Below are 25177 nucleotides of genomic sequence, written 5' to 3'. Positions count from 1 at the left end.
CTTGGGACAACTAATGCTGTACATCCCGTGCTGCTAAACGCATACTAAACTTAAAACCAAATGGGAGGCTTTTAGCTATCCTAGTCCAAAACCAAGCCCCACTTAGCACCGAAGAACGCAAACACCCAAGTTTGTCACTGGACGTGACAACCCTCAAGTGCACTGAGCAGTTCAGCAACTACAGCAACCAGCAAGCTACAACAGCTAAAGGCTTCCATCTCTTTTCACCTGTGGGGCTTCACTGGACCAATCCTCATGAAAAACCACAGAAGAGCATACCGATGTTACCTTAAACCCTCAGTCTTATTTAGTGTTTCAGTGATGAAAGCACCCATTTCATTCGCATTAATTAAAAATTCAGATCCTCTCCTGTATGATAAAAAGCACAAAACTACAAATTAAAGCTTTTATTTAAAGTAATTACATCTTGAATGAAACACATGAAGTTTCTCTTTTAGCTCTAGTCAGAGGTAAGGCTGATGACAACAGACACCTCAGTCCTTCTCCTCGACCACTCCAGCAAGTCTTCTAGGTAAAGTGGACAGGATCTGTTTACTGACACACACCTTTCAAACACAGAAGTTTCTCTTTTTCCACCTTTCACACCATTAGTTTCAGCACAGATAATAAATTATAATTCTTCAGTCACTGTGGAACAGAAGACCACAGAGATGTTTCACAGTGTGGGCCTGTGTGGCCTTTTCAGAAGTGTTGTAAGCTTGTGTTTGAAAACACAACTGCAGAAGTTCACTCTGACTACTTCAGCGTAATAAGGGCTGTAACAAGACAAAGGCAATAACTAGTGCTTTGATACAAACAGGATTTTAATTCAATCCAAGTGTTTTCTGTACAACAGAAAGGTTTTATACCAAAAAGGAACGGTTACTTCAGTTGCAAGAACATGCACAAAGAAGTTTCTGAACCCTAGTGCTTCAGGAAGCCAATAATTTTTTTGAAAAACCAACCATGTGAGGTATTGCTATAGATGTTATCATCCTGGTTTGGATCAGTCTCCACCATGTACAACTCTCCTGCATGGATATCCTCAAAGTCAGCACTGAAGTTGTTAGGATTAAACCCAACCCACACAGTATACCTGTAGTCAACTGTACGCATGGAATAGCCCATGATTCTGATGTCTTTCAGCTTCGGTTTGTCAGAGTTCCACTGAGGAGTGTCTGCAGGCCGTGGATATTGGCTGAAAGCAACAGGCTCTTCATCAAAGCAGTTACTGTCATCACACCCATCCTCCCCTTCCGCCACCTTCTCTTCAGAGGCATTAAAATATCGGACAATGCTTGTCCCCTCAGTGCACAGTGCAACGTGAAATGAAGTCTCTGGGCACACAGGAGGAACTTGCAGGCCAGCAAGTTCAGCAAGTGTTGAAAACAGAGACAAAAGCTCAACCACTTTCTTGCTTTGCTCTAGAAGAAACATCAAAATACAAGTTACGGAACGTGATGGTTTGACAAACACTGGTAGAACATTTTATAAACTTATTCTGATAATTACGTTGGTGTTTTATTGAAAATGCTTTGTACTGAATTTGTGAGGTAACAAAATCAAGGCAATTAAGGTGTTGCAGTTAGCTCTGAAGATGCTAGCCTATGCATTCATGATGTATTTCTAAGAAGAAATCTTTTTGCACTTATGTTTCTCAAATATGCAGCCTTCAATACAATAATATTCATTACTTTGAAAAAGAACACTTCAGAAAGACAAAGCAAATTCCAGTCTCAATAGCTTAACTGCAGTGCCTCCATCAGAACAGTTCCAACATCACCATTTTAAGTACAGATGCTACCCAGAGAATGTTTACTAATCACGGCTAGAAAGACAGTAGCGGCCATGACAAAATGTAGGCCAAGTACCCTTCTAGGCATCTACACCACACAAAAATAAATTGTCTGCTGTGTTAACGCAGACATCTAGCTGTTTCCACTAAAGCAGATCTAACCAAAGCAAAAATTTGTGTCCAAAGATTCCCTTCACCATCCTGTTCCTCCTCAGTACAAGAAACACAATGACACTGACTCAAGCTGCCTGGAGGCGAAGTATCATTACATCATCACTTCTCCTTTACATATATCCACTGCAAACAAAAAGTAAGTGCTGGGAATTTACCTTGAGGTACCAAGCCTGAAGAATGGCTAAAAGGGTCAAGGTAGGGGAAGACCCTCTCTCCTTCACTAACAGAGGAGGTTGTCAATCCTGGCACGTAAAACATCAGCGGCACACGGGTAGCAACATCAAAATTGCTGTACTTCGCCCATTCGCCATGTTCTCCCAGGGACCATCCTAGATGACAAAGAATACACTTCAGAGCAGATACTGGGTTGTAATTTAGTAGTCATTTCTTTTCCACTGTAAATTGACTCTGGCTGTTGAGGCTACCAGTCTGTTACCAAGGTTATATTAAAAGGTAAATAGCAATCTGTATTTAAATGTAACAAATTTTTTTTTCTAATGTGACAGTTATTTCAATAGCTGCCTGAATCTTGCAACTTGACACTCTTTTATTAAGGAAATAATTACACCTTTCCTTATTTCCCCTACTCTAGATTAGAATTAGGAAAGCAACAGAAAATAGCAAGTGGGGTGTGTGACAGTGCCTGCAAGAGTCTCAGATCAATTCCACAAAACACTCATTCAAGTTTTGGACAGCTGCCAGCTCTCCAGTACTCCTGTTAACACTGCAACTGAACATCCCTTGGAGCCAAGGCTGCTACCTACGCCAGACTGCCATATCAGGATGTTACCCCCCAAGGAAGCAATATAGATCACAACTCTTTAGGTCTCCTCTTCCTCTTGGAAGAGATGCCAACATGACTTCCTTCCAGGCAGATTTACTGCCAACTTCACTTTAGGGGAAGACAAAAGAGCTCTATGACAGCTATGTTAACACACTAATTTTTTTTTTTTTTTTTAATCACTTTCCTAGTCACGGTACTGGAAACACCAACTGTTTACAATTAACCACAGCAAGGAAAAGAGGAATTCGGTTTACAATGGAAAGTCCAAGTCAAAGTGGCAAGTCAGAAGGAATATCTAGAGTCACTCTAGTACCAGCAGGATTAATCCCATTGCTCTATAGCTCATAAGGGCTTTCTTATACACACACTTATAGATGCCAACAGAAATTAACTAAATATGTGAGTTTAAATTGATTTAGTTAAGCCATATCCTAACTGTTTTAAATCAGCTAAGCCATCCTCCAATTAGAGGGATCATGGAGGCAGTATTTTAATGAATATTATTGAAACAAACATCAAATGCTTGAGGTATCTGTCCCATGATTCCCATTCAGCTTTTCGCCACCAGGATCCAGGGTGCACAATACCTCAGTTACGAGGGGGAGCCATATTGCTATCAGCTTAGATGCTCTGCAAGCAGCAGTGACAAGTACAAGAAAACAGACTTCAGCAGCTAATGAGAAAGCCTGTCACCCACTGTACCAGATGGCTCTCTACAAATTGTAAGAGGGGGAGGGCGGTCGCTATCCTTTTGCAGCACTGTTCCCAGCAGGAGTCACTCCTTGGGTAGGAGGTGGGAATACAGCAAGCTCAGCCCAGCATCCCGGCAGACAGTGTAATCACTCCCTAGCAAACCCTCAATCTGATCAAAGAGGTCCCTGCAGGGGGACAGAACTGTGCAGCCACAGAAGCCTGTGTCAGTCCATTAATTAGAGACAGACTAGCCAGATATACAAGGTATGGTAGCTCTACTGCACATTATATAAACACACACTTGATTAATATGCCAGCACTGAGCTGTACAATTAAGTTATTCACAGTGAGCTGGAGAAAGGTTTAAATGCTTACCATGATCAGCAGTAAAAACTACTATTGTGCTATTTGAGAGTCCTACATCATCCAAAGCATTCAAGAGCAGGCCAACTTGCATATCCAGGTAAGAAACAGCTGCATAATAGCTCTGACGAATCTGCAGCTGGAAGTTAAGATGACAAGGGTGAGGGGAAAAAAAAAAAAAAGTTACCTTTTCCCCAGACACACACACAAGAGAACAACAGATGCCTGTGTAACTAAAGGATGCCTGTGTAACTAAAGGAATCAAAGGATTTTACTTGTAAAGCTTTATTAAGTATCTGTAGCCTGATTAATGTCCCAGAAAAGGTAGACAGGGAGGGGGCAGTTCAAACATTCTATCTATCTCCCAGAAATTCTTTCAAGCAAGATGCTGCAAACCAATCAGTTCTGCCTCTCTCAGAGTCCAGCCAGTCCACTTTATCTTGGCATAAGCACTGGAAAATCAAGGAAAATCTTGCAAAAGAAGATACACTGTGTGGTAGCTTGAAACAGATGAAGAGATTCAGATAATGAAAACAAACACAATATTGATAGCAGCTACATACATTCCCTTATGTACAAACCAGGAGCACATACTACTATGTGCTGATGGAAGATCTCTTTGTTCCCACCCCCACGAGCCTGACTGCAGTTACCATGAAGGTTTGCCTACAAAGCTAGAGGTAGATGACAGTATGAAAGGCAGGGAATTCATAGTATTTGCAAGCTATCAGTTGCTGAATACCTGGGAACATCTAAGAGCAGCCGACTGCTCCCCTGCATTTGAACAAGTTAAGGTAGTTTGTCTTCAGTGTGCAATACTGACAGCTTACCTGGAAGTCATCTGGAAGTGGTCCGTAAGGGAAACTAACATTTAATGCTTTCACATCATCCCTCTGTCTGATATCCATCCAGGGGTTGTACGCCACAGCAGGTAGCTTCTGAGGCACCCAGGGATCTGGGGCTAATGTGATGTTTTCCAAGGGGTACAACTTGAGAAATTCCTTTACAATACAAACACATAGAAAGACTGTCCTCACCTCTAAGGTCTATTGTAAACTTTGTTTTGTACAGCAACAACTGTTTCCCCTTGCATGACCCTTCAATATTCTTACAAGGCTCCACAAGGCTTCATTTCCCCTCTCCCAGAGTGTAAAAGGTAGCAGCAGTATGCTAGTCAGTTCAAACCAATTCCTGAAAAATACTAAGTTAGTAAGTATCTAACAACAGCCTCCTGTATCTCAAAGCAACACTGAAATAAGTCCAACATCACTTCCTCTGAAATGAGTAGGAGTTTTGCCACCAACTCAAAGAGCAAATAGAGTACAAGACCTTGTAAGGCCTCACAGTGTCACCCTCCATCAAGCAGAACACTCTCTCCATGCAATAGCAGTCACTATTATGGTGGCAGAAGCGTGGCTTTCGGCTGAGTGGTCACAACTCATTCTCGTTAAACATTCTGAAATGCAACACAGGCAACTGCTAAAGTTACACTGAACCAAGGCTGGTTTTCAGTTTGCTTTCTAGAAACAACAACAACAAAGCCTTTATGGAAACAGCTTTGAAAAGCAAAAGCAACGCTTGTCTAAATTCCTTTCCCCGCAGGCTCCAGTTTGCTCACCTGTGGGTACCTCAGTGGAATATGTGGTTTGTGGTAACCGACAGCCAGGAAGAATTTCTGCTTGTTGGTTTTCACAACATTCAGTAACCGTATGGCCTCTTCAGTGCTCTGAATATCAGGCAGAGTACCACTGGGCATTTCTGTCACATCCACTGGGCACACCAAGTTAGCATAAAGTTTTCCATCTTTTCCCCTACATGTCTTTAAAAAAAAAAAAATAAAAAAAATTTAAGTAACGGAACTTAAATTCAGTTTAAAGCAAAGAAGGAATCCTCTGTTCCGTAACTTTGAAACCAATTTGTTTCTCCATCTTTCTACAAACGAAGACTGCAAATTGGATATGAAAAGGAATGTCACAATTTCTGTGAATACTAAAGGTGCCAAGTACATTGATGACTGAGCAGACAGCAGGAGTTGAATGCAGCTTCCGTGCCTATGGAAAAGCAGAATCCTCTCTAAAGCTAGGCAGAGGATTAAACATAGTCATATGGGAAAATACACAGCTTCTATGATGAATAGAATCTCTGACTTATTGGCAAGAAGGCAGAATTTGGTTACGCTACGTACACACATATTTACTCTTTCTGATCCCAAGAACTCATAGAAAGCTGCCTGGAAGCTACTGACTTAGTTTCTGAGCAAATACCAGCAGTGGCTGATGTATAATCAGTGAAGAAAGATAAATTAGATTAAATGGTTGTCAGGAAAAGGTGGCCTCAGCAGGGTGTTTGGGAGAGTTGCTAAATGAACACAAAGAAGAGTACACTTAAGAGTAACAAACATTCTAGATAACTGAATCAGATTATAAATTTTCAGATTATTTAAAGATTAATTTAGTTATGACCTACACTTGCTCAGCCCTGAGCTCTTTATTGAATTAATTTAAAGTTCACCGAGCCTATTGACAATATTTTGTCACTTACTAAGCAGAGCAAGATTAGCGTGGAAGTTGACAACTGCACTTTTCAGATAAAGGAATTCATGACCTAGACACAAATGAAGATCACTCTTTCTTGCAAGCATTTTTATATCTCAGTAACTTAAGTTTCCAAATACTAATTTAGAAATCCTTAAAACTTCTGCAGAATGGGCACATCAATTAACATGACACACAAAACTGAAGAGATAGGCCTTCTTTTGGAAGACTAAGAAACAGAATATCAAACTGGACTGGTTGTCTCCCTCCACAAGGCTGCAGTCTCAAAAACTGGAGAGTACAGCCTGTGTTTGACAGAGCTAAACAAACTTGGTTATGTACTGAAAACTCTTCTTTGTCAGGATCCCACAAATCACCCTTACCTTATCATTTTCATACTTTTCAGTTGAAGGATGAAACGGTGGAAGGGACCAGCTGTACGGATAGTCATCACTGTAATTGGATGAAACCCCTGAGAAGGGTAAAGACATTAGAAATGTGATAATAATTCACTGAACCAGGAAGAGCTCAAACACAAGTTTAACTGTTTTCAGTTGTGTATGTTTTTAAATATGCTAAATGAAGAAAAATTTCAAATGGTCTTTGGCAACTGAGAAAAAAGAAAACCAAGAAATACAAGTTAAAAAGTTTAAGACAGACATGTTTCCCTGAAGTACACCTTTTACTAGTGAAGGAGACTCAAGCCTCTCAAAGAGCCTTACTTCAGGGAACAATAACAAAAAAAAACCTCCAAAAAAACCCCAGGATTAATACAGTCTTCATGTACATCCCTAATTTACTATCAACTGAAAGTTCATATATTCATGCAAGTTTAGTTCTGGGGTAAAGAACCACCAGCAAGTGGGTATTTTTCAACTTGGGACTGTTATTGTTTTTTAACTAGTGAACTAATTTCCTATTTAATTGCTAGTAGTAGTCATGCATTCTGTATCTCCTGATCCAGACAGATAGCCTATTGTGAAACATGAAACGTGTATATGCAGAATTAAGACAATGAAGCGCTTCAGTAATTTCATCTTCAGCAGATATCTAACTTCCAGACATATTTTTAAGAGTGTCAGACATTTACTTCCACAAGCCCTAGACAAGATGTGAAAATATTCATTAGAGTCATCTAATATATTCACTTCTAATGCCTTAAGACTTCAAATTAAGATCTAAAAACAATTTAAAATCATTGTACAATCTGGCTCATTATTATGGTTTAGGTTGTCAATAGAGACAAGAACCACACAGCTGGTACTTAGATCAATAGAGTGGGCCTGTGCAAACTTCATGAAGTTCAGCCAGGCCAAGTGCAAGGTGCTGCACCTGGGTTCAGGCAATCCCAGGCACAAATACAGGCTGGGTGGAGAATGGATTGAGAGCAGCCCTCAGGAGAAGGACTTGGGAGTGATGGTAGATGATAAGCTCAATATGAGCTGTCAATGTGCACCTGCAGCCCAGAAAGCCAACTGCATCCTGGGCTGCATCAAAATAAGTGTGGCCAGCAGGTTGAGAGAGGTGATTCTGCCCCTCTACTCTGCTCTCGTGAGATCCCACCTGCAGTACTGTGTCCAGTTCTGGAGCCCCCAACATCAGAAGGACACAGACTTGTTGGAGTGAGTCCAGAGGAGGCCACGAAGATAATCAGAGGACTGGAGCACCTCTCCTATGAGGACAGGCTGAGAGAGTTGGGGCTGTTCAGCCTGGAGAAGAGGAGGCTCTGGGGAGACCTTACAGGTGTCTTCCAGTACCTAAAGAGGGCCTACAGGAAAGATGGGGACAGACTCTTCACAAGGGCCTGTTGTGATAGGACAAGGGGTAGTCGTTTTAAAATAGAAGGAAGTAGATTCAGACTGGACATTAGGAAAAAATTTTTTACACTGAGGATGGTGAAACACTGGAACACATTGCCCAGAGAGGTGGTGGATGCCCCATCCCTGGAAACATTCAAGGCCAGGTTGGACGGGGCTCTGAGCAACCTGATCTGGTTGGAGATGTCCCTGCTCCTTGCAGGGGGGTTGCACTGGATGGGCTTTACAAGTCCCTTCCAACCCAAACCATTCTGTGATTCTATATGTAAAGTCTGTTTGTGAGAATATACAAAGTTTATGTTAAGCAGATGACAATTCAAACCATACCAGGATGAAAAACTTTCCCCACAGACAGCGTCACGTAGCCATTCTCCTTGAAATACTGGGGCATCGTGGAATAGTTTCCTGCATGTACTCTCCAGTAGGAGTAGAAATCATACAGTCGGGTAGTATCAGGTCTGCGTCCAGTAAGAAACGACACTCTACTGGGAGCACACACGGCTTGCTGAGGAGAGAGCCAGCCAAAAAGAGAATCAATCCAGAACAAAAAGCAAAACACATGCAAACTGACTTAGGTGTAGCTAGGGAAAACACCTGAAGGCTCAGGAACTGCAGTGAAAGTGTTTCATATCACTTGAAGCTGCAATGAACAGCGTCCTTATTAAGAATATAAATTCCCAGTTGCAAGCTTTTAGCAAGATATACATTTACCTATGCATAATTTTTCCTCAGATAACCAACTTCTATACACTAAAATCTTTGGTTATGCACCTACTAGCGCAAAACCAAAAGTCAGGTTGTGTTAAAGATGGTGCTTTTGAAATCTAGTAGCTCACACTGCCACAGAATCAAGAAGCGGCAAATGCACTGTGCTGACAAAAGCCCAAAGTCTAGCTGATCTGGGCTGCTTTAAGAATAATGAAAAGGATAAACATACAGAAGGTTCCGGTTGCGGTCCAAGGGCCTCACCAATTCTGTTGCAGATCCGCAAGAGCCAAGAGTTATTGCTTTCCAGTCCTAACCCCTAGCCAGGATTAGACTCAAACTTCTAATTTATCAGTAGAGAAAAACTTGGGAATGTAGATATCCTGTGCAAAGTATTCAAGTAAAGAGCAATTAGTAAGATTTTGAGTCCTGTATTTAAGAGTGATGCTTACCACACAGGCTGCCCCTTCATAAAAGTCTATAGAATAGATTTCCTCAAAATAAAAAATTGAAAAGTAAAAAGTAATCTTTTACAAATAGTAGGGAAAAAAAAATAATTTAGTAAAACAGCATTTTTAGGCAGCACTTTTCTGCTAACAGTGAAAGTGTCTGAGTGACATTACACTCCTTCAAGGGCTACAGAAATACCATCATCAAAATAACCTGGTTTTATTTTTCTCACCTTAGTAAAGATAGGTTCACACAGTACAGTTCAGCCCAACCATTTATTTTCTACTGGAAATACTTAAGGTTAATAAAGACTTCCTTTTTCCAATGGTCTGCCTAGCACCTACTGTGATAAAACCAGTAATTATTTCGTGCAGAGAAAACATTATTTTTATTGTTTATCTCACCTGTGCATATGCATTGCTGAACACAATACTTTGAGAAGCAAGTTGATCAATGTTTGGAGATTTCACAAGCTTATCTCCGTAACAGCCCAAAACAGGACGCAGATCATCCACAACTATGAACAGGACATTCATGCCATCTGTGAGCAAACAGAATTAGGAATATATGAACTTGAGTTCCAGTAAGTAGAAGTTACTTTACGTACATTTCTTCATTCACTTTTAACCCTGAAGTATACTTAAGAAAAAATAAAAAAAAATTAAATAAAATCAGCAAGAACATCTAATATCTTTGTGAGAAAATGTAATTACTGGGAGTAATCCCTTCGACCTGTAGGAATTCTTATTTGGCCTCGATGGAACTATACTGGGTTTCACTCCCCTTCCTATTTCCCACAGTATTTTTAGCTGCCTTCAGCTGGCTACAGAAAGGCGGTGTGATATAAAGAGGTATTTTACAGTTCTACCTACTACTGAATTCCAGCCTACAAGCTTTGAGAGGGGCGTCAAGCCACAAGTAAAACTCAGCGCCTGTTAGGCTATATAATCCTGCTCCGAAGAGATAAAAAGAAGACATTTTTAAAAAACTAGTTACATATCTGTTTTTGAAAACGCTCTTTGAAGGTGGCAAGCTGTATGCTGGCTCAAACACCGCGCAAACAGCTGAAGGCGGTGGAAGCCAGCAGCCTTTCAAGCCGCTGGCGCAGCTCCGCCAAAACCCCGCGCGGGTCAAACCAGGAAGGGCCCTGGCTCCGCCGTCAGTGCCCGCCCGGCCGCCTCCCTAACCAGGCGGGGCGGCCCCGCCCGGACCCCCCGCCGGTGGCAGCCTCCACTCCCGCAAGGCCCCACCGCCACCCCAGTCCTCCCGTCCCGGGAGAACGAGGCCCTTTCAGGGCCCCGCCGCACCTCCAGGCCCCACCGCCTCCCCGCGGGTGCGGAGCAGAGGGGCCGGGGCGAAGGCGCCGCGGGTAAGCCCCAGCAGGCAGAGGCAGAGCCAAGCCGCCGCGCAGCACAACAAGACCGCAGCCATCTCCCAGCGAGGCGGCGGGGGCAGGCGGGCCGGCTTCAGCCCCGTCCCGGCGCCCGGGCCCAGCCCAGCCCCGCCGCCAGGCTTTAACCCTCCCCGGTCCGACCGGCCTCACCGGGAGGACGCTGTTCCCCTACATCGCCACCGGGTGGCGCCGTGGCCCCGCGCAGCAGCCCCGGCGGGGAGCGCGCTGGACAGGCCGCGGGACGGGCGCAGGCGGGCCTTGGGGCTCAGGCAGGCGCATCCCGCCCGGGGCAGCTACCGCCACAGCTCCCGGGAAACGGGAACGCTCGGTGCCATCGACGGCTGCCTTCTCGTGCAGATAACGCTGGGGAAGGAGGAAATCGCGGTTCAGTGTTTAGAGAAGCTGTCTCAGAGTCGTATGTTACTTTAATCCTATTTGTTAATCGGTTCTACAACCAGTCAACCCCTACTTTTGTTCTTTAAGCAAACACTGTATTTCCAGAGTTACCTCAAGACCTAGCAGGGTCGGGTTCCTGCAGGGTGCTGGTGTGAATGCACGTTCTGTGTAGGGTGCAAGTCTGCAATACCAGTGTTCTGCCTGCGACTGCCCGTTCCCGAGATCCGCGAGCCAGCTGCGTGGGCTCAGCTATTTACCTGCGTGGAGGCTCTCGCTCTGGGGCTTCATGGCAGGCAGGGCCTTGCTTTCAGGACAATTCACCTCTTTTTTTTTTTTTTCAGCTCAACTGTTGTAGTGTTCTAGAGGGCCAGAAGAGAACAGAGAAGTTCTGATCACTTTTTTTTTTGACCAGTCCTTCAAAGAGCAGTTTAGGCTTTAGCAGAGAGAAAAGCTGCATATTGTCCCTCCATCATAATATCAAAAGTTTCAGGAATAATTAGTTTTATAAAAAGCTCTGACATTTTTCATGGTTTCTATCTTTAATTGGGGAAGACAGACTAGATTTATCGCCAGTATTCCTCTACAAAATAAACTCACTGATAACTATAGAGCTGCTTCCCAATCTGCAACTGTAAGATTACCAAAGACCAAGATGTATAATAAAGCTGCTCACAAGAAGATTGTGAAAGAATTAAAAGACCATAACTATGTAGTCTTAGACATTGAACAAGCAGGTAAAGTGACGAGAAATAGACCAATATTGAAAATAGCCAACTTTTCACTCACTTGGATATGAAAACCACTATGACAATGGCACCTGTGATGGCATGTGGATTTTTCTTTTTAGCAGGTGTTAGGTGCTCTTTTGACTACAAATGGCATATTAACAGTGAAATGTACTGGCAAATATCAATATCTTTAGGACCAGACTATTAAAAAAACAACTAAGGGAAAAAAGCCTCCATTTACAGAAAAGCAATGCATCTCTAATGAACTCTATAATTTTATTCTTTCTGTGCTTCGGGACTGTATCGGTTGCTCTTTCTTATCAAAATTAAAATGTTGGCAGCATGAGTTCTGAGACAGAAATGCCCTAATTCATTACTCTTTTTATACTGAGGACTAGCGTATGGAAAGAAAATCGATAGCTGAGTGAAAAGTTCGGATAGCAGAGCCTGCCTCATCAGAGGCAAGCAAGTAGGTGGATTAGTCCCTCTGTGGTGCTGGGATTGTGCAAATTGTGGTATTTCTGCAACTTTGAAGTTATCTGCACTGAGAGAAATTGCCGTGAAAACAGTCTTACTGGCCAGACTTTCCTAGATGCTGCTCTTCCCCCCACCCCCACCCCCTCCTCTAGAAATGTTACTCAAAGGGAATATAAAGATTTTGAAGGCCTGTCTGGGGTTTCTGCATACCCTGTACTTGCTCAGAAGCAGGGCAGTAGATTTACCAGGTGCAATTAATTCACAGCATGTCCAATGCATAAATAGCACAAAGCCAGCACAAAACTTGATCCCTTCTCAAGATGTTGGACATATTGTGCATAGGCACATCAAACGGAGAACACATTTGATAAGCCAAGCTCTTCTTGGATAGGCTGGGTCTCCTGCACACTTGCTGTGTTGGGGGCTCATACAGTGGCTCAAATACACGCAAGGCACAGCACAATTAGTACATTTGTGCAAGTTCTCTGTACGTGTACGTGTGATACAACCCAGATATGCTAACCATACTGCACGTGTATTAAACTACATGTGCAATGGAGAATCTGAAGCAGAAATATAGGAACATATTTATCCTAAAACCACCAAGGAATTCCTATAAATATTTCCCAAATTGGTGGCTTCTTGCACTGTAGCAGGTATCAATGCTTAAACCAGAAACACCTCATAGCCAGAAGCAGCCTTTTTGTCACCTCTGAAGAAGCTGACAGAACTATGAAACTGAATTCAATCTAAAAATTTTTGTAATGCAAACTAGCTATTTTGTTAAAATACCTATAGGAATACTCCAGAAGAGAGCAGATTTACTAGAAAAATTATAAAAACCAGGAAGCGTAAGCCAATTAAGAAAAACATACAAGTTATCAGAGTTAAGCATTTTCAAATGTTTGCAAACAATACTGAATGCCTTAAGTTTCCTGTAAATGGTTAGCTTTGCTAACTCTTAAAGAGAATGGAATAGAAAATAGCCTGCTCCTCTGCTCTATAAAGAAGCATACCTGAGGCTTGAAACATGCTGTGTGTGCACTCACCATAAGCTTACCAGAAACAATGGCTAAAATGGTCTGTCACAGTCCTGTTCAGTGGGACATGTGGTTCAAAAGTCCAATCCATTATGTATTACAGTGTGTGCACACACATTCAAGCACATATACTTTCCCTAAACTATAACAGTGAAGTTTATTTTTATGTGGATCTTACATTTCCTTTCTACACACAGTGGAAATTCTTGAATCAAATAAAGAACCCTATTACTACAGATTCAGTTACTACAGATACACCACATGGAACCAGCTCATGAATATTATTCAGTGTATTTGATGATTGCTTATTTTGGAATTAATTTTGCGTATAAGCTGGGTATCTCACAGGTAACAGCAACTCTCCTTGCACAGATTAACAGATGGAAATGTATTGAACAGTGCATCCCCAAGTGACACTTCTCTCCTCTTCATTTGGAGACTTTTTACGGAAAAAGCCAAGGAATTATTTTGCTATTGCACATGCATTTAATCACCATAATGCTTGCCTCTCTCAAATGCAAATATGTTAACTGGCACTTGATACGGATTTCCTGGTTTGCCTAACATAAGTATTTAGCAATCATCTTAAGTTAGGTCCACTAGAAGAACAAATTATACTGAAAAATTCTTTTTGAAACAGCACACAAGTTCTGATGCTAAAAAGCAAATTAGGGTGATGCCAGGTGAATGACTGCAATCACTGAAATCACAGCCCTAATAGAATGTCTTTGACAAACTGGTCCCACAGCTCAGATGTCCACTTCACCCCGGATGTATGGGCATCTGAGTTGCCTGTCATTCAGCTCCCAAACTAAACCACCACTGCATTGGGCGTGATGAGTCAGGAGTGTAACAGGAAAGGTTAAGCCTAAACCTTGCGTGCACTGGAGATACCTTGTACAACACTCCTCCTTAGTCATTCTGCTAGAAGTTCCAGAAGCCTTTATGAATGTCAGCCTCCTCCACCTGCCAGCACCACTGAGTACCAAAACTGATAATTTGATAGCTTAGCAATAAGCTGAGGCATACACTGAAGATTTAGGGGTCTGCAGTAGTGCTTGTAGAAGTGTTAGTAATGTAGATGAGGCCACCAACATAACAGCTAAGTATCTTAAAATAAACTATTTTCTATGACAGACCCACATTAAGACATGGTAAAAATTCAGCACAGCAATATTTTTAGTGGGAAGAATCCTATTAATGCAACTCTGTAAGAAATGGCTGTACTACCAGACCCATAGTAGATCTTATTGTGATGGTTTAGCCCAAATCACCACACAGTTTCTCGCTCACTCTCCCCCTCCCCAGGGGGATGGGGGAGAGAATTGGGAAGGAAGGAGAACTCGTGGGTTGAGATGAAGACAATTTACTAAAATAAAGGGGAAAACTACAATAATAACAGAATATAAGGATATTAAAAATATACAAAGTGAACAATATGTGTTTTCTCACCACCCGATGTCCCAATGACTGATACAGCCCGTCCCGAGCAGTGATCACGGAAACAAAACCGAGCAGCAAGCAAAGGAGCAAAAGGGAGCCAGCAAGGTAGGGGGAACGATGCCAGCAAAAACAAGCAGGAAGGATGGATGCCAGGAAGGCAGATACCCACCCTCGCCTGCCCCCATTTATATACTGAGCATGATGTTTATGGCATGGAATACTCTCTTTGGCCAGTTTGGATCAATTATGCTGTCTGTCTTTCTCCCAGCTTCCTGCATCTGCAAATTAGCGAGACTCGGAAAGCAGGACGGTGTCCTTGGTCTCATTCACAACAACTGGTATCATCAGGGTGTTTATGAACATTCTTCACACACAAAATCCAAAACATACCAGCTACTGAGAGGAAAAATTAACTCCATCCCTGCCAAAACCAGGACACTTATAAAGTAGCATTTTCATAACTGGGGATGCTTTCCATGAAAGTTTCCACATGTACACTTTCTGTTTAAAGGAGGATTTCATCAGTTTCATTTGGAAATTGTACTTCTTTAGTGTTCAGACTTCTTGAGCCAAAACCCAAGAAACTAATAGGTAACAATCTCTCAAGTCAGCATCTAAGGAATAGGTTATAAAGAAATTAATGCAAGTATCAGAGAGATAATTTTATTTTTCTTTACAAAGTATGTGATCAACTGGGCTTTCTCTGCTGTTCCACTATGCTGCAAAATGGCTTTGATCCTCCTCTGTTGGATGGACAACAACATGCCGTGAAATAGCTTCCAAGATGGGAATCAAAACTAACAATAAGATTTGCAGGTTGTCATGTTCTTTGTTTCCACTGACAAGGAAGATAAAGTGTATTTGTAAGACTGAGTGAATATGGTCAGGCAATAAAACATGATCCAGGTGTTGAGCTCTGCCTAGGAAGGATGTCTTGGCTCTTCATCTATGTAATCTGTCCCCCATTGATTTCACCAGAAGTTGCATTTGGCTCAAAACACTAACTGCAAATATCACGTTAGATTCATTAGCAAGTCTAAGGATTTTTCTTGCATCACTCAGTAATTCTAAGCAAGCAGGTTTTCACAAACAAATGGCTGGGCACTGTGATCAGTTCACTCAAACTCTTGAAGAGCAATGCTGTTTTCAATGAATCAATAAAACTAATCACAAAAATTATTTATCATGCATTGTAGAAAGTATTTGACTAATCACCAGAGGAAGCTTCTGACTGGCAAATGTATTTATCCCTAAACTGATTTTTTTCAAAAAAAAAAAAAAAGCATTTTTCCTTTTTGTTTTATGGACTGATTAAATTTATTTCTGTACAAGTTGCTATGAAAAAAAAAATGAGAGAAAGGCCTGTTAAAAATATTAGCACCTGCATTAATATCTGTAGCCTTCTCTGGCACATATGGTGAGAATGTGAAATACCTACAGCAAATATGGAGCTGCCTGAACCACTGAGGTACAATGCTGATAAATCTCTAAACAGCACTTTTATTTTTAAAGACTCCATAGCTCTACTTTCAGAACCAAAGCAAACATACTTTTAAGTTGTCTGCGAACATTAGCACTCAAGGATAAGCTAAGAGGCATCTGCATAGACTTTCAGTTTGTTAACATGATAAATGATAAGATACCATTGTAGTCTGTCCTTGCAGTCTAATCTGCAGGAATTGGACTAATATGCACTAGAAAATATATTTTAAACCTTAGATAATACATTCCTCATCCAAAAACACTCATTATAAGTCTTCATTTCATGTACAGTCATTTCTCCATAGCTGAAATGAGTCATGCAGATCTCACCTGCAGCACGCGCGCTCTCTCTCCCCCAAGTCCTCCATTGGTGATCTCTCACAATTTTTCCCAAGCACATGTAGTATCAGAGCTGTTTCCAAGATACTATTTGACTGACTTCAGAGTACTGGGCAATAGGTAAGGCAGGTGCTGTTACCACCACCAAAGGCAATGAATCAAAGGCACACCTCAGTCACAGCTTCTCCCATTTCCTGTTTGGCCTATAAACATGGCAAATTAGATGCTACCAGCTCCATCTCTGATGTGCTGGCCACAGAAGAGATGAGTGGATTGAGGAACTGGACTTTTTCCTGACCCTCCCTGCACCTGCTTCAGGAAATGTGCCTACAATTCAGGTAATGCTCAGAGAAATCACACTGTCCCAAGTGCTTAGTGAGGGCAGCGAAGCACACTGCAGCGTAGCCCCTAAGAAATAACTTTCACATACATAAGCATTGACACAGGCAATTGTTCAAGTTACATGGTGAGTACAATAAAGAGATAAGGCCTGCAGACAGAAAAGCCTGTATAAACAAGATGTCAGGTAATACTACTGAATTCTTTAATGTGGATATCTGGCAAGGACTGGTCTATTATTTAAACATTTACAAACTCTGTTTTGTTTGATATTCTGGACTAATAGTTGCTGCAGATTTTGGAGGGTATTTTGGATGGCATCCTCAGTGTAGTTACAAAATACAGTTGTTGAAAAAAAACCAAAAATAATCTGGTCCTCATTTACAGTTAATAGTGAAATCTAACTGACCCTGTATTCCCCTTGTTACAACTGCCTCAGAGAGGAAGTGAATAAGTTCATCAGTATTCAGATATTGCTAACAGGGAGGTCACCTTCTCCTGTTAAGCAGCTCTCCATTTCAAACATTAAAACCTTGCAATTAGTAATTTGACAAGGACACCAAAGTACATGACTACTTTGCTCTGACTAAGGGGATGTTTTCTGTAGTGTAATTCTACTTACAAAGCATGAGAGTGATTCCTGCGAAGACGCAAATCCTGCCTCCTACATACGTGCAAACTGTGGGATGCAAAACAAGTGTCACGAAGGCGGAAGCGCAGGGGAGGACAAGCAGGGATCTGTAATTAGGCGGAGCAAGGTAGAATTAAAAATTGCTCAAGGTTAGGAAAAAAGCCTTTCAGAAATTAGCAAGGACTTGCTACTCTTTAGGATTCTTTTAATGACACTTTTTATCACGCTTGACAAAACAGAACAGTAGTAAGACTGAGAGACATAGAACTAGCAATTGTAATAGCGAGTGACTATGTCTTTTGACGAGATCTAATTCTTTCTTTCTCTACTGCCTCCTTTCTTCACAGTTTACCTTAGGGAACAGATCGGTGAGGTAGAAGATTCAGAACTACAATTTTTGCTCACAGCCACAGTCGACATTTCTTGCACTGTCTCTGAGTGTACACAGTAGGAGACTGGTTCTGTTACTATGCCAGTAGTTTCCAAATTCTGATTTGCAAGACCATACAGCTGATCTACAGCTACCCAGCAGTAACACTGTTTCACGTACTGAAAATGGCCTGCACCTCCAGAAGCATCCTATCAATGTGCCCCAGTACACAACAAGCTCTGCAGCAAGCTTTCTGGTCCACCAGAAAAAAAATTCTTGAGAACCACATTTCCACAACAGTCAGTTTCCCAATTCAAAACATAACAGATCAAGATACAACCTACAGCGTGTTCAGAAATTGGTACCACCCTGAATACGACTGCAGGATGGAATAGCTTTTTTCTGGTTACTAAAATAACGATTCATATTTCATTCTTTTGTTAGTATAAAAGAAGACAAAACTCAAAGATTATTTCTGTCTAATGTGCATCCTTGATCTCCTACTATAACAGCTGTCAGTGTACTGTATCCTAAAGGCCCTATGCCGAGTTTACTCAGCGCTTTTAAGCATGACACTTCAACAAGGTAACTAGGTCTTTCTGGATACCATCATTTTCCCTTGAGTCAATGAGACTCAACGGTGTTTTGCAGGAACTGTTTGATGAACAGCTCAAACTAGCATGCCCTTTCCAAACACTCTTTTTCCCATAATTTGTCAGTGGCATTCTATGTTCCAAAAGGTTCCAGTAAAAACCAAAAAGGGATAGATGTGTTCTAGTATGTGTTTGTTCAAGTAAAATAATATCTTGGATCACTCCGTACATAAAGGTCTTTCACATGTACCATGTTCATTCATAAAATGACACTCATGAGCCACCTTTGCTTTGAAATGCGCTAGCAGCAATCAGCCTTAGAAAACAGATTTGCTGGGAGGAGGTAGCCATAGTGATAGCGGGGAGCAGCAGGATAAGAAAACTACAGAATCCATCAGAAATTAACTGGAAAACCAGGGGAGTAAAATAAAGACAAAGCCCCTGCAAGTCTTAAACGGTGAAACTGAACATAAATTGTAACTTTATAAGCATCAGCAACCAAAAATAAGTATTGATCTAGCTGTCAGCTTTCATGAACATGATACTTTTCTAAGCCTTCTTTTAAAAATAAATAAATAGAAAACACTTTGCACATGCTCAGCAGAACTCCAGCCTCAGCTGAGCAAAATTTTCTACTGCTCCAGGCAATCACAAGGGAGGCACAGAACCAAGTTGCTAGGGAGGGAGCAGTTGTGATCTGGTTACCCCTTCTGCAATGCAGCCTCACGGGCAACGCTCCTTTCTGCCTCTGGAAGCTAGTAGGCCAGGGAGCGTGGAGGCAACTGGAGGCTCAGCTTCCATGCTATTTCAATATTTTGAGCACAGAAGTGTGTGCTTCTTCACTAAGAATATTTTGTCCCTTTGATAAAAGAATGGAATTAAAGAATGGGGAGAATAGGAGACAGATTATGGCCCAAATTGTGGTCACTTATTTTGCCCATCTAGAACCTAATTTTCCAAACTTTTTGTTGTTACATAAGCCTAGAATAGAGGTTGGAATGAGCATAGCGCCTCATCACTACTGTTGCAGGTGTGACTGGACTAGGTGCCAGGATCTCAAACACAGACACTCAGTGGGTAAGGAATACAAAGTGGGGAAAAAAGGACCAGCGAAGCCTGGCTTGTACTCACACAGACACAGGGAAAGGTTCAGTTGCCTTAAAGGAGAACATTATTTCTCTTCCTGAAATTCCTCGACTCCTTCACAGGAGGACCTTTCACCTTCAGCAACAAAGGCGATGCTTCACTAGAAAACCCCAACTAACTGCAGGCATCCTGTGGGGAAAAATAGTGTACGAACATGCTATTGAAGATTGCTTTGCCACAGCTTGGCTGTGTGAGAATACCGATGCTTTAAAATACTTACCTTTTTTTTCTTGTAAGATATACACATTCACTACAAGTTAAAAACCAAATGCCTTATGGAAAGATGAAAGGCTGGGGAAGATAAATCCCTTCATGCTGTCCTCTTACTTAGTCATCCTTTGTGAGCTTGGACTTAGTAATTCAACACTCCTCTTTGGACCATTGAGCTGAAGCTTTCTTATTTTTCTTTTATATTTAATTTGGACAGCCCCTAGATGATCCTGAAATGTCATCTTGCTAGATCTCAGACCTGAAACCAAGGTAAAAAAAAACCAAACTAAAACCAAAAAACTCATCTCTTTGATCTTGTTCACTTTCATTCCCTGTCTCCCATCCAATTTGGTTAACAATTGGTTTCTTGCTTCATGGCTGAAACACCATAGACTTAAGTGAGTTGTATTATTTTTAGATATCTTTGTGTGCCTTTTCAATGTGGTGAGATATAAGTAGGTCCTTGTCAAGAATAAAATGCAGCAAGTAGCTGGTTAGTGGTTTATCTCTGTAAAAGCCATGTAAATTTGCCACAATCATATTGACATTTAACCTGATCCTTTTCCTTGAATACATTGCAGAAGGAGCTATCTTATATCCAATTACTGATAAGATGAAGCCTGATTCACCTTTGTCCTGCATCACTGGCTGAAGTATATGTTGCACAGTGTTACCACATCAGGGTGCCAGTATTTTAACCCACGTGCTATACTGCTGCAAGGCATGCTGAACTGAACTCACCTCTTGTATACAAAATCCAAAACCTGTTATTTGATTTGGTGACATTTAAGCATTTATCTTGTGCTAGCTGGCTTGGCTTGTGAAAGAAGCTCAGATGAGTCATGGACAGAAATCTAATTTGAAGTCAGTGTTATCCGGACACACAGATCCTTGAGATTCTTGGAACGCTTGACCTGTGTCAGTACTGAAGTTCTTAATCTGAATAATGCTTTAGGTAAAATTACTGGGTGCCTTTACTTACAAAAGGAGGAATGTAAATAGTTATAAGCTTAGTGTTGCATGCAGAACTCCCATCAATTTCCCTAGAGATAATATGATAGACTCAATCAGTTTCCTTAACTCACAGACTCTGTCCTTGGTGAAAGGCTCCACTCCTAGTGCAATCTCCTAAGTTAAAATACAAATGTTTAGTGAAGACAAGAGCTAATTTTCATAACAAGTGACAAGTCAGTCTTTTCACATTAATTATCAGGTCAAGGTAAAACTCAGATTGCCTTCCCTTCATAATATGCAGGACTGACCAAGTAGAGGTGGAGTGGAAGTTAATAAAAATCATAGCAAATTTAGAGAAAATACAAGCAGAATTGCACTGCAATTTTAAAAATACTTAGAAACCTCATGTTAAGCACCTTTATATTTTTCAGTGATAAGAACACAAATTATAGAATTAAATTACTTTGTGATGGACTAATGTGATGGTATCAGTCAACCACATAATGAATTTTATAGCAAAATCATGGGAGTTTTATATCAAATATTCTACCTGTACAATCAGTCTTAGTTTACTGTATTAAAATTAAATGCAACATTTAAAGGCAAACAAAAGAGATGCTGTATTTCTATTACAAAAAACTACCTAATACATTTTTTCCCAATTGTAAATTTATACAATTTCTTATTAAAAAATACTGCAAATTAAATGGTCTCTTTTCTATTTATATAAGGACATTTCTGCTGCAGATACATTTTTTGGTAATGATAAACATGAAAAATTTTATAAATAGCAAAGAAATGTGATGCTTTGCTATTTAAAAAACTATGTAGTAAATTCTAGTCATAGAATAAACTACCACAGGGCAGAAAATCTGCACTTTGGTTAGTTGTGTTTAGAATTTGGATTACTATTTCTTTTGGCAACTAAAGAAAAACAAAGTGTGAACTAAAAGAAAATATGAAAATCAGCACTATGCTAACTTGAACACACAAAGTTCAATAGCAATTAAAAAAACAAAACTCCAAGAGATGTGACAGGAATATCAATGAAGAAGTCATATAGTGACAGTGTTTGAAAAAGTCATTAAAGGAAGCAAAAATCAAATCTCACTAGTTCCTGAATCTGTTTGCTTTTAATTAATGAAGAAAAAGTTTCCTAAAATACTTGATGAATATAGGACACTGGTCAAACTAAAGAAATCTAAACTTGGGTCAGGTTGACCTGTGTCCTCCTGTTAATACAAACCAGACCTCATTTTGCCTTCATTTGAGTCACTAAGGATAGCACCACCACTGATTTTTATAAGAGCCATACTGGGCTCCCACTTCAATCACCATAAAGCACAAAGCTACTGTGGGGGTAGCTTGTTGGTCAGTATGTACTGAAATCTCCAATGCTGTAGAGACCTGGCAAATTATCCAGCACAGGAGTTATGCCAAAAGTTAGATGAAGAGAAAACCATGCTGCTTCAATGACAACTGAGATGTCACTGTACCCATCTGCCATAATGACACTGGCAGATATATTAGCTATGGCACCCACTGCACCGATTCGGTATGCGAGGAGAGCCTGGGAGACTTGCAGGTTGTTCTCACTCTTTTAAAGTTAATAGCATCTCTAACATTTCCTTGTGCATATGATAGCAAAACTCTAGTTTATTCAGTTTTCTCTTTGGGTGGAGCTCTCTTAAACAGCCTTTGTCTCTTGGAGCTACAGATCTCTGTTGGTGTCTTCCCAAAGAGGTCACTTCCTTCTTTTCTCAGAATTGTATCTTCACCAAGAAATTTATGGAACTTCCTTAAATGGTCACATAGCCTGACAGCACAATATGGTTGAAAGTTAAGCAATTGCAAATAAGAGTCATGTTTGGTGCTGGATACTGTGCATGGGTTTTAAGAAGAGAACATTATATTAATTTTGCCATGACAATATGTGTGATCTGATCACCATTAAAGCCGAATGGAATTAAGAAGGCCTTGAAGAAAAGCATCAACTCTGATAAATCATCATTATTAGGAAACTGATAGGATTTATTTATACAGCAATGATCCAATGCCTTCTTTTCCAGCTTTATTTCAACAGCTCTTAAACACAGAAGAAGGGAAAGGAGTGGCAGAAAGCTCAGGCATAGAGCATCATAAAAAATGATTAACTTCAAAGCTGCAGAAAACTTTGTGGAAACTTTGAAGCAGGAAAAAGATTGCAAAAGAAAAGGGGCATGACACATGACTTGTGTAATGAGCTTCCTCTCAACAGAAAGACAAGGAATGAGTGAAACTAGCTGAAAAATTTAATATGGAAAAGTACAGTATATATAATTAAACCAGATACATCTTTTGCAGGTGATGTCAAAACATTGTGTCAAATCCTGCTTTGGCCACATAGCTGCACAATGCACTTTCTATCATCCCACTGGCAGAACAGCTTATGAAAGCCATAGTGTTTTAGTAGTATAATTTGCTTCATATCGCAATCCTAGCTGGCATTAACATAAACAGCAACTTTCTGAAATACTACAACTCTACAAAGACATTTCAGGCTGGAGGATATTAATTTAGGGGCACAACATCCAATAGGCAGATGCAAATAGAATGGTTTAAAGCCTTTGCCTTTAAACTAACTTCCCAAATAGGACACAAAACAATATCCTTACAGAAATTATTGAAATGTAGATTGAAACTGAAGGCCCTAATTTCAAAACTAAGCAGCTGCATGTAATACCAATGGCAAAAACATCTGTGTAGATCATTACTGTTTTTAACTGTGCAAAATTATAGGCTGGTCTAAAGATTTTATAATAAATTGAGTGATCTCTTCTTCGTCAATTACTGGTCAATCTCTGTTTATTCTGTGAATAAGTGTCAATAGCAAGGCCTACAGTAAAATCAACAGAAATTCGAATGGGGATTTTAAAACCTGAAGATTTGTTTTTGTAAACAATTTGATGTTCTGTCATAAACCAAGAAGGATGATCCTAGAAACAGTTCATGGCTATGCTGTCAGTCACACAAGTCAATTATTACTGAACTGCTGTCCTCCCTTTAAATGTTACAGTATTCCAGTCATCTACCAGTGACACTTTGAGAAGTCTGTAAAACCACCAGACACATGAATTATAAGGTATGTTGGAAAGAAGTCAAGGCTGACTGTCAACAGAAAAACAAGCCTGACAAATTAGAAAGCTGATTCAGTTTTTTTCCTTCACTTAACTTTGGCCAGTCAAGGATAGGGAACCTCTTGGTTTATGTTTTTTAAGTAGTGTAAGAATAAAAGTAGATGGCTTATGAAAGCAGTAATGGCAGTGACTATAAAATAGACACTATATGTGACTTTTTGAACTAATTTGAGGAACAAGATAAATGGAATGAAAACAAAATGTCTGTTTCGTCTCCAATATAAACTATCGCAGAGGATTAATTTCAAATCCTGGTGTCCAAGTCCCAACCAGCAGTAGACACGAAGTCTTAACAGAAAGTAGATGACTTGCTGCTTATCCTCTCCCCATATTTTTCCTCCCACCCTTAAATCACCATAAAATATAAACTCAAAAGAAATCTTATAATTCTTAAAGTTCTGATAACGCTTTGGTTTTTCTTTGCTGCCCAGCTCTCCTCAACATCACCCTCACCAATGTAGTAGCTAGCCATAGCAATCAAGAAACCTGAGACCACCAAAAGATCCAAGAAAGCCCCTAAAATCCCCATTGACAGTTACTTGACTTCAACCCAAAAATTTAGCTCTAGCTTTCCTGAGGTAACAGTACAAAGGTATGTCACCTGAGCTTAACTGCAAATTTAACAGGAATTTAATCATGGCTAATGACATACATGATTTCACGTTATTTGAAAGTTACAGATTCAACATCCAATTTAAGGGGTAAAACTTAGGATATAATAATTAATACGAAAATGTCTCTCTTTTAATATTGTATCTCCTATGAGCCAGAGGAAAAAAAAAAGGCAAACAGATCATCCTAAATTTCAAAGGAATCGAGTTAGAATTGAAAGGGGTCAAAGGTATTGCTGTTGTTTTCTCATTACCTACTCTAATATAGAGCTTTTACTATAAAATATCAGTTGTTTCCTTGCAGCACTATAAACTTTCGGATTGCATTGTAAAAGAACGTGTGAATTAATTGCTAAGATCAGGGAAAAAAATAATTTTCATTTCTATGCTATTAGATTTACCTGAAGGTGAACTGCTGGGTGGAAGTGACATCAAAGTCTTCTGTCTGCATATCATGTCATTTTGGTTTTCATTTTACAATGCACGACCAAAATGAACACATATCCTGCATTAGCCACATCTCAAACTACTTTG

The 25177-nt window shown here is 40.5% G+C and overlaps 1 protein-coding gene across 3 annotated transcripts; it reads right to left on the bottom strand.

Moving 5' to 3' along the window:
- Window positions 1–806: 806 nt before the first annotated feature.
- Window positions 807–10790, bottom strand: IDS (iduronate 2-sulfatase). Of its 3 annotated transcripts, none has more exons than XM_086756280.1 (9): window positions 10623–10790; window positions 9720–9856; window positions 8488–8665; window positions 6727–6815; window positions 5428–5628; window positions 4640–4810; window positions 3822–3948; window positions 2125–2298; window positions 807–1424 (listed from the first exon to the last, which is right to left on the bottom strand). In XM_086756280.1, exons 1-9 carry the CDS (start codon window positions 10744–10746, stop codon window positions 925–927), a joined length of 1701 nt encoding a protein of 566 aa, XP_086612406.1. In that variant the 5' UTR covers window positions 10747–10790; the 3' UTR covers window positions 807–924. The 3 variants fall into 3 exon arrangements, with proteins under 3 accessions (XP_086612406.1, XP_086612408.1, XP_086612407.1); XM_086756282.1 differs by lacking the exon at window positions 10623–10790 and adding an exon at window positions 10312–10610; XM_086756281.1 differs by lacking the exon at window positions 10623–10790 and adding an exon at window positions 10029–10287.
- Between the last annotated feature and the right edge of the window lie 14387 nt (window positions 10791–25177).

Source organism: Chlamydotis macqueenii, chromosome 11, assembly GCF_036417535.1.
Source record: "Chlamydotis macqueenii isolate bChlMac1 chromosome 11, bChlMac1.mat, whole genome shotgun sequence".
Taxonomy (NCBI): Eukaryota; Metazoa; Chordata; class Aves; order Otidiformes; family Otididae; genus Chlamydotis; species Chlamydotis macqueenii.
Note: the sequence above shows the minus strand (reverse complement) of the source record. Positions and strands in the feature narration are given on the sequence as shown.